The sequence below is a fragment of the Gavialis gangeticus genome, unplaced genomic scaffold (assembly GCF_001723915.1).
Source record: "Gavialis gangeticus isolate Ggan-Ray unplaced genomic scaffold, GavGan_comp1, whole genome shotgun sequence".
In the NCBI taxonomy this organism is placed as follows: domain Eukaryota; kingdom Metazoa; phylum Chordata; order Crocodylia; family Gavialidae; genus Gavialis; species Gavialis gangeticus.
Window position 1 is genome coordinate 56,441,820 of NW_017728993.1, and position 9,901 is coordinate 56,451,720.

General features: G+C 48.0%; 1 protein-coding gene across 1 annotated transcript in view; it reads left to right on the forward strand.

Annotated features, from left to right (window-relative positions):
* The window catches only part of NCF2 (neutrophil cytosolic factor 2), a 37,906-nt gene that overhangs the window by 8,565 nt on the left and 19,440 nt on the right, over positions 1-9,901 (forward strand). The window contains exons 4-13 of the mRNA XM_019501745.1: positions 59-193; positions 923-1,030; positions 2,152-2,211; positions 2,801-2,844; positions 3,909-4,050; positions 4,717-4,779; positions 5,100-5,178; positions 7,347-7,393; positions 8,579-8,730; positions 8,807-8,918. Of these exons, the coding sequence (XP_019357290.1) occupies positions 59-193; positions 923-1,030; positions 2,152-2,211; positions 2,801-2,844; positions 3,909-4,050; positions 4,717-4,779; positions 5,100-5,178; positions 7,347-7,393; positions 8,579-8,730; positions 8,807-8,918 (942 nt within the window). The remainder of the gene's footprint in view (positions 1-58; positions 194-922; positions 1,031-2,151; positions 2,212-2,800; positions 2,845-3,908; positions 4,051-4,716; positions 4,780-5,099; positions 5,179-7,346; positions 7,394-8,578; positions 8,731-8,806; positions 8,919-9,901) is intronic.

A 9,901-nucleotide genomic window follows, 5' to 3' on the forward strand; every position in this document is an offset into this window, starting at 1 on the left:
ACTTGAGAAGCTCCATTCATTGACCCTTTGTTTTTCTTAACAAATTTCCTTTTTGCAGGTGTTATACAACATAGCTCTGGTCTACGCCAAACTGGAGGACTGGAAAAAAGCAGAAGAGCACCTCATCTTGGCAATGAGCATGAAGAGCGAGCCTCGACACAACAAGATTGATAAGGCTATGCAAGCCATTTTGGTAAAGAATAATTTCTTCACATGTTGATTCCTTCCTGGGCTGCCACTAGGGTGGCCATTCATCCCGTTTTATAGAGGACAGTCCGGTTTTCTGGTCCTTTGTCCTCTATTGATATGAAACTGGACGCCTTTATGTCCTCTATTTTTCACCGCTTGGCACCCTCCCCTCCCCCCAGCCACGGACACCGCCGCAGCCACCCACGGGAGCTCCCTGCTCGGCCTGCCCCCACCACTGACACCACTGTGGTAGCCTGTGGGAGCTCCCCGCTTCCCGCCACCGTGCCCCTGTTGCGGACACTGCCACTGCCACCTGTGGGAGCTTGCTATGCCCCCTCAGCCTCAGGAGGCATGTAACGTTCATGGTGGTGGGGACAGTTGCACTAAATGCAACTCTTCTCTATGCTTGAGGTACCTCAGTGCCCATCGTAGCTGCCACTGAAAAAGCAAGGGCCTTATAGGGATAAAAGAGACTGAATTCTATAAAGAAGGGGAACTATCCTGTATCAGAGGCTTTACAAAAGCAGCCAAGAGCTGGGGATTAATATATGAACATGGGTTTCGGAGCATATGCGGAAAATGTGAATGAAGGGTTTTGGGGAGGGCTAGGACTGAAGCTGTGTAGTACATGGGCTAAGTTCACCCAAAAAGAGCTACATGAAGAGATAAAAGGCGGGCAATGCTGGAACTGTCTGTGCTTTCAACATGTCCCTATGACTTCTGTATGCTACAGAAGCAACAATTATTTGAGCCAGTGGTGATCCCCCTGGGGAAGCTGTTTAGGCCAAATGAGAAGCAAGTGGCTCAGCTGGAGAAGAAAGATTACCTGGGAAAAGCTACGGTAGGAAAAAGTTCACATACTGCTTTCAAGCCAAATATGAGAGGGGGGGCAATGGGGTGGTCTCTGCCCAGGAAATCATCACCGTTATTCATTGTGTGTTGGGTGCTGAGAACATGAGCAGGACAGAGTGGCAGATGCTTTTTGCCCCAAGAAGCTGAGGCAGATGCTGAGGGAGGGAACTGAGAGGCAAAACTGTGGTAGAATTTAGAAGCTGCATGCACCTGTTTGCAGGATGACTCCCCCTCCTGCCCTGATGCTCTCAGTCCTTAGCTGGACACAAGGAAATACTCATTTAGCATTTCACTGGAACTGATCCACCACAGCTCCTGCTCCTTTTCACAAATGCTTCTGGGGGCACATGCTAGTCAAATATGATGCATGCTTTTGGTTTGAGAGTTTCCAAGTTTTCTTGATCGAACGCCCCTAAACAAACTCCACTAAGGCCACGCCACAGCTGAACTTGGACAGGGGTCAAGATGTTAATAATAAAAGAAGCATTTTCTTCTACTGGGTGAAAGCCAAATATTACGGTTCATGAGACACAGAGAAAAATGGAAACAGAAAAACAAAGCAGCAGTGGCAGACGTGCAAAGTGGATCAGACAGGTATCACTCCAGCAGATCAAATATTCCAAGGGGCTGTCAGCAACATGGAGACTTTTTAAAGGCTGGGATTTTCAAAGAAACCTAAGAGCTATTGAGGTGCTCCAATCACACTGAAAAGGATTTAGAAATGTAATTCCTTTGAGCATCACACATTAATGATATAAATTAATGCTAACTTGTCAGGATCCCCTTGAGGGTGTTGAGGGTGAGAGCTGAAAGCTGATTTCAGTTTTGGGATGGGTGAAGTCACAGCAGTTCTTAGCACCTGGATGTTCCTTGGTGCTAAAAACACTTGAGCAACATCCTGGCTGCAGAGACAAGAATGTATTGAAACGCAGGCAGGTAGCTAGGAGTTTCCAAATCTATGGAGTCTGGGACATAAACTGCTTGGATCAGAGCAAGCTGCAAGCAAGAGAATGATATTAGTAGGAATTAGCAGGATACGAGCAGGAATTAAAGCTGAGGAAAAGCCAATAATAACCACATAACTAACTAAATGTCCTTCTTTGGCTCCAGGTTGTGGCATCTGTGGTTGACAAGGATAATTTTTCAGGGTTTGCGGCACTTCAGCCACAGGTGAGTAAATGTTGGCTGGAAACATGGCAGCCCGTTCAGCACTACAGAGAGTAAGGAAACAAATATAGGCATGGATGGGTTTTCAGTAACTTACTAAAATTCTCACACAATTAGTGTAATTCTCTTTTTATTTTATTTTTTCCTCTCTCTCTTCTGCTAGTCACAGTTTTCTGACTCTGAGACTTTTGTCATTTGCTCTTATTGAGAAATTAAGATTTATTCTGGTCCTTAAGCCACCCAAAAAGCTTTCATTACAGTTCCTCAAGAGGCTGTCAAGGAAGTGTGGTAATCATGGGGTCATGTTATCATCCTGGTGTGCGCCAAAATGAACCCCATAGTAAGAATAAGCAGGCAATTCACAGAATGGTAAGAAGCTGCTAAGACACCACCTTAGGAGTGAATACTGGGGCCCACTTTAATATTGCTAGCCTCTGGGAGCTTTGAATCACCTCAGCTGAAAAAATAATTAGTGGGAGAAAAAAAAAACTGGCTGGAGAAGGGCATCAAGAATGTTGAAGGCCTGAGGGATTCCTCTGTGGAGGGTGTGAACCAAGTAGGTTTATGTAGGATTTGGTTTGTTTGCTTGCAGGCCTCAGATCCTCCACCCCGACCAAAGACACCAGAAATCCTCAGGTAAGCAACATGAAAACCAGGAGATAAAAAACAACATGAGAAGACATAGAGACTTGCTTAAGCTCAGCACTGCAGCAAACAGGCTAGCAGTAGGGCTAGAGAAATGCCATAAGCAGCAGATATGTGAGCTAATGAGGCTCTGGTTTTAAATCATGATCACAAGGCACAGACAGAAGTTACACTTTTCACCTGATCTGGTCCCTGAAAGCACTCTACAACCGTGACCAAACACAAGTGCACAGCTGTAGAGCTCTTTAAAAGGGCCCAATCCTGCAAAAATCATTGCATGAGGATTCAGATGAAGGTGCTCCAAAATGGAGTGACTTCAGTAACTTGTGTCTGCACTGCTTCCCAGCCCCAGTGCTGTTTTCAGAATGGGAGGGGTGGGAAAGGGAGCAGAGGGAGGTCAGTCTGGGGTTTTCTCAGCCAGTGCTAGAGCAGGTAGATTGGAGCCTCCCTGAGGCAGCCAGAATGAGCTCCCTCCTCTCTCTCACCTCCCTCCCATTCTGCAAACAGCGCTGGGACTAGGAGAGGGGAGGGGTGCTACTAGGGAACAGTAGCTGCAGGCTCACAGCCAGAGAAATGGAGAGTGCATCTGAGGGGAGGAGGGTGATTTGGGCCAGGCCACGATGCCCAAACTGGATCTCAGTAAAATAGACAGCTGCTCTGTGGATCCCATCTTAAGGATCCAGTGGCTTCCTAAACCAAGAGAATAACAATCTTATGACTTAGTGTTACTACCCAAATGTGAAGCGATGGTTTTAAAAGGGAATCAGGACTGCTGAGTTCTTTCCATCCCTGCCACTGACTAGCTGTACAGACCTTGAGTAAGTCAATGTTCCTCCTCTTTACATCCATCTGTAAAACAGCTCAGCCTCTTCCCACTGAGTCCACAAGGGTGAGCAGAGAGGGGTTGATTAAGGTATTGCTTTTACCCAGTGAAAGTAGGGCAGGGGAAGGGACCAGGAAAGTGAGAGACGGAAGAACTGCACGCTGCTATGATGGAAAGGGGGATGGGCTTTCACCCCAGCTCTAAGTGACTGAGCCATCACTTCCCCATGCAGGGCTTTGGAAGGAGAACCTCACAGAGTCCTGTTCGAGTTCACGCCCGAGACTTCTGAGGAACTGGCAGTCCTTCCAGGGAACATCGTCTTTGTCCTGAAGAGGGGAATTGACAACTGGGCCACTGTTATATTCAACGGGAAGGTACTTGCAGAGTACCCAGCACAAGGGACCTACAAGGCCATTGGTAGCATTTATGAGGGCTTGGGCAGACTGGCTCGTTGGGTTGCTTCATGTTTTGCTCCGTTCTGGCTGAAGCACTGGAGTTGACCCACATCACTGAGATCTTGTTACCAACACAGCTGGGCTGGGGCATGCTGTGAATGCAGATGTTTCTGAGGGTGCCTTAGATCAGTCGGGGAGCTCTTTAAACAACACCCCGTCATTCTGTTACTTCCCATCAGCCAGCATCCGAGCCCCACATGTATTCACCCCAGAGTCATGTCAGTGCACACGACCTTCCTAACTCAGCAGTATGCTCCTGTCTGATCAGCCACCATGCAGGGGTGCCTCCCTGTGCTTAGCTTTGGGTCAAGGAACAAGGAAACATTCCTCCCCTGCTGACACAACACAGCCAGAGCCTGGGAGGCTGTTCAGACACCAGCTTGAATTGAAAGAGGCCTCAAGGCTCAAGAGAAACTTTTTAAACTCTGCAGCAGCTGCCCCGCAGGGCTATGGGTTATGGAGTCATGCCCAGAGTAAGGGCAGGGGTTGGACCAAGTAGACCTGCTCTTCTCTGGCACAGCCGTCACCACCTTGTGACATGAATGTATAAACACACCCCAGTTTCTCTGTTTTTCCTCCTCCCAGAAAGGGATTGTTCCATTCAACTACCTTGAGGCGGTGGAGCTACAGAACAAACCTCACCAGTGGGTAAGGCAGTCTGGCAAACTAGCAGCGCAGGGAGGGGTGGGGGAAGGGAAAGGAAGCAGAATAGCAGCTCTCCAGCAGGAAGCCATTTTACTCCTGGGGACTAGTGCAGCTGCAAGCACGGGACTAGGATACCTGCAAGCAGCATCTCTCAGCAGGAATTGGATGCTTTGCTCCTGCCCCCCTAAAGCAGCAACTGCACCTCTTGTGCTAACAGGGAAGCTCCCATGGAGAGCAGAGGAATCTCAGCTACCTGGAGCTTCCCCTACTAAGTGTCCTCTGAGCAGTCATGGTAACACTAACTATTTTTGCATCCCACACAGGAGGAAAAATCCCCAGAGCTCGACATTCCTGACCCACCCAGTTTCAATGCTCCAGAAAAGCCCAGGCAGGCAGCACCAGGTCAGCAACCACGGGCCCTCGGGAAGCACCCAGGGAGCAATGGCTTGTGGGCAGATCTTTCAGGGCCAGGCACTCTGGGTCTATCACCCACCTCGACAGTGTGTCCTTCCACTCCCAGGCATCCCCTGTTCTGCTGTGTCTGCCCCAGCCAGCTGCAGCCATTGCTTCTGCAGCCAGGGACAGGGCCTGTCCCTCACTTGGTTGCAGCATTGTATAAGGCTGAGAACGGGACACAAGCAGGGGTGGGACTTGCAAGTGACTTTAACCCTCAAAAGGACTTGTTTTAAGTCATGTGTGCTCCTAAGTCCCTTTGGGTCTGTCTGTCTAGATGCTGTCCGGGTGGTCAGACTCACCCCAAAAGTCTTGCTGAGCATCAGGGCATGAGGTTGAGCCCCTTTGTGGCTGCACCTCCTTTCAGCATGCACATGACTCACGTGGGTGCTGCAGGCTCAGGGTACAGGACACCCCCATTCTACAGATGGAGGCACAAGGTAGAGACTCTGCCAGAGCAAGGGAGCTAGGAGAACCCATCTTGCTCAGTCCTCAGGACAGGGAATTCAGCAAAAGAACAAACAGTACTGCTACCTGGGGTTGCACCTGTTCTTTGGTTTGTTGTAGCACTTAGGATGGAGCTGTTTGCAGTGGGGAATTTTTCTGCTAAGCAAAGGGGATGACTTTCCTCTATGTCCTGGTGATCTCCAGTGCCACACTGATTTAACAGGCTTGGCCTGAAAGAAGGAGAGGCTAGTGACCTCTGTGAAGGTGTGGAAGTGCTTTGGGTCCTAGGCACAAGCAAGGACAGTCTTCTGGTTCAAGAGTTAATTGGAGCTATTTGCCACAAGAACACAAAAGCAGGATGCCTTCTGTGGCAGACTAGACAACTGTTGCAACAGGGCACTCCTTGTGCTACCTCACAGTGTTTAAGCCAGGAAAGATTTAGACAAGTGTACGAGATCCAAAATAATTGGTGGGGAGCAAGTGGTCTCAATTCCCAGATTTGAAACCTCTGTTGAAGTCCAAAATCCAGACTTTTCTAGGGGACCCACGCTACAGAGACTTTTCTGTTAGACAATAGAAATTGCCTAACAGAGACAGCTGTTCTTAGCATCCTGGTATTACTTTAGATTAATACCTGTGCTGGTGGATGTGGTGGGTTGACAATCCTGAAGAGTGAAATGCTTCATAACCCCAGGACAGGGAGGGAACAGGCATCTGCAAAACACCTGTAGCATTAAGTGTCCGTCAGGATCCAGAAGACAACTTCTAGGGTGCTACATTTTGGCCTCTGCTGAGGCTATCAATATGGCAGGGTGGTGGCAATAGCCAATTGCAATCTTGCTCTGCCAAACAAAGCTTTCTTTAAAACGGGCTGGTTTCAGGCAGAAACCAACTGGCATGTTTGGAACAGAACATTCACTTTCTGAATAAAATCTGTTGCCCCAAACAAAGCCACATTCAGGTGAAAGGAAACAGAAGGACGGGGCTGAATTTTCATTAAACAGACTTGTTTATTTAAAATGAAAGTGTGGTTGTTTTTTCCCTAGCAAATTTCAGATTTTTTGAAAACTTGAAAAACACCCTTCCTTTTTTTTTCTAAAATGTTTTCCACAGAGAAATACTTTTTAATCCCCTACCCGTCCTAAACAGTGAGTCACCCTGCAAGCTTAGCTGAGCAATTATAAATTTAACCCTCTTTGGGTCATAAGTCTCAGGAAATCTCCAGCTCCAGAAGCACTTTTATTGCACCAAAATCCTTAGAACAAAGTGAAGAGCACTGTGGCACTTCTGTGGGACATTTCATTGAGAATGTCAAAGAATGTCAATGGACCATGGGAGCAGATCTTTCTTGGGACAATCTGTCACAGCTCCACTGAAGTCAACCCCCTGCAAATTTAGTCTTATAATACGTCCATGAAACAGAGTTCTCTGCAGTCTGGAGAAATGGAGGCACAGAGAGGATACTGGTAATTTAAAACTAAACCAGTTAGATTACCTCTTGTAGCAACCTAACCAAGCTACTGGGCTTTGTTGTTGTTGGATGTAATGCCATGTTAGCAGGAAGGAGCCGCAGCAAGTCAGAGCATATATTTCCATATGCAGAAGGACAAGAGTTACCTGATTGGAGTCCAGTCACTGACCAGTTTACTTTGCCTTCCCATTCTGTTCAGATCACGCTCCTGTTACTTCTGACAAACAGCAGATGAAAGAGCAAAAGGTAACAAATCCTGCATTGTGGTGAATTTGTGGACCCAAGTTCTTCAGCAGTGGATATACTGTGCCCATGATATGGGTGTGCATTTGTTGTATATCAGGGTGATCATTTGGGCACCTCCAATCACTGCAGTACTAGCAAATTTTTAAAGCTGCTTGACTTTTTCAAAGAAGATAAAAGCTAAGGGCCTTTCTGAAATGTTTGATAAGACTCAGGGCACCTAAATCATAAGACTCAGGGCATCGTATGATCAGGGGGCAGCAGGTCAGGCCTTATGAGGAGAGGCTACAGGACCTGAACCTGTTCAGCCTCCAGAAGAGAAGGCTGAGGGGGGATCATCAGGCACTGGGGAAGTCCCTGTTCCCCCAAGCACTGCAAGAAGTGACCAGGAATAACGGTCACAAGCTGCTAGAGGGTAGATTTAGGCTGGATATCAGGAGGTACTACTTCACAGTCAGGGCAGCTAGGATCTGGAACCAACTTCCAAGAGAAGTGGCGGAAGCTCCTACCCTGGGGGTCTTTAAGAGGAGGCTAGATGAACACCTTACTGGGGTCGTTTGACCCCAGTACTCTTTCCTGCCATGGCAGGGGGTCGGACTAGATGATCTGCTCAGGTCCCTTCCAACCCTAGAAACTATGAAACTATAAATGTCATGTGAAGACTGCCAGACGCTTTGATCTTTTTACGCTTGTAGTAAAAATCAGTTATTGATATCCTTTATCTCCTTCCCTGTCCAAGCAGGACAGGCTTATGTTTACCTCACCCCATTTGCCCAAAATAACCCCAAACCTGCTTAAGGATTCATCAAATAAGGAGTTTGTCACTATGGCTCACACACCTGGGTTTCTAAAAACTGCCAGCATTGGGTGTTTAAACTTTCTTGTAGTAGTGGCTTTGGTGACAAGAATACCGGTCTGCTGGGAAAAGGATCAAAGCCACCTGTTGTACTTGTGCACATATTATCAGTTTTCCTGATAACAGATGCTAACAGGCTTTTGGTCACCAGCGACTTAGCTCAGATTTGAAACAGTGTCCTAGAGACAAACAGTTTCATATTCCATTGCCAGGTCCAGCTCATGCAGGTCCCGCTTTTCTCCTCCTAATGCATCTTTCTGTATCTGCACAATCAGTCAAATGTAAATGCTGATGTACAGATTGCCAATTCAGATCCATTTCACTGCCTGCAGGTGGGAGACTCAGCTGTTCCAACCCCATACATTCTCAAGGTGCACTACAAGTACACGGTAGCAATGGAAGCTAGACCTCAACTCGCCTACAGAGAGATTTTGGACATGGTCTGCAAGAAGCTGGAACTTTCGACACAGCACACAACACTGAGGTGAGCCACTGTCTGGCATCAGCATCATCCTTTTTCCAGGGGCTTCAGTTCAGGACTAATTTTTCCCTGTGCCCAGGTACCAGCCTGCAGGTAGTGGTGAGCTCATGGTTCTGAGTGAGGAGAGCATGAAGACAGCCTGGAGCCACGCTAAAGACCACTGCCTGACTCTGTGGTGCGGCAGCACAGAGGTCAGTAACAGCTGGTTCAAATGCTTACCAATTGCAGCCAGGATCTGTAGGTTGCTCTCAGCAGGAACACTTGCTGGTGGAGCTTGAGATGGCTGTAAGATCTGTACGAGTTTTGGACAGAAGCTTAACCGGGCAGTTCCTTGCCCTGTGTGGTTGTGGTGCATGGAGCAGCAGCACAGCAGCTACTATTTTTGCACCTCTCTCCTCCTCCCCAAGTCAGCACCCACAGCTGGTGCCCTTGTCACCTCTCCCCCATGATATTACTGATCTCAGACCTGAAGGTTTGAAAGGGAAGATCTGAAACATCCAGGTGTGTGTCAGAATTGTAAGGAGCAGTACCAGCATGTGAATGAGGGAGCTTACATCAAGTAACTTGTGCGCTGATGGACCCAGAAGCAGGTGTGCCCCCCCCATCCCCCTCCCTCCATTCCTCTTGTCTGGCCATTCAACACACAAGTTGCAACAACCTGAATCTTGGAATCAGAGGGACAAATTCAGAGAGAACCTGTGAATAGGGGGTGGTTATGTAGAAGCAGGTAAGACTAAATTTAAGGGACCTGAAGAACATGTACTAAACTATGGAATACAGCAGGGTGTGATAAATTACAGCAACTTGTATTTCTTTCATATCTGACCCCAAGTTAGTTATTAGGACTGGGCTCTTGTACAATGAGCAGATGTTTGCCAACACCAGCCCTATTGTTATCAGGAGCTGGAAGACAGGACCAGAGGAGCCATCAGTAAAGCAGCCCCCCTTTCTCCTCGCCCTGCGTGATTTCCCTCTTGCACACTATAGTGCCCTATCCTATGCTGCTAACACGTGAGGATTCAGAGGGCCTCTGACTTCACTCCACACTGTGCTCAGCAGTCTCTCTCAAGGGATGAACAATACATTAGGCTGACAGATGTTGTGTGAAAGCCTGGGAACAAAGAGCTTGGGGGGGGGGGGGAAAGGGGTCGCAGGCTGCATTGGGGGAGGGTTG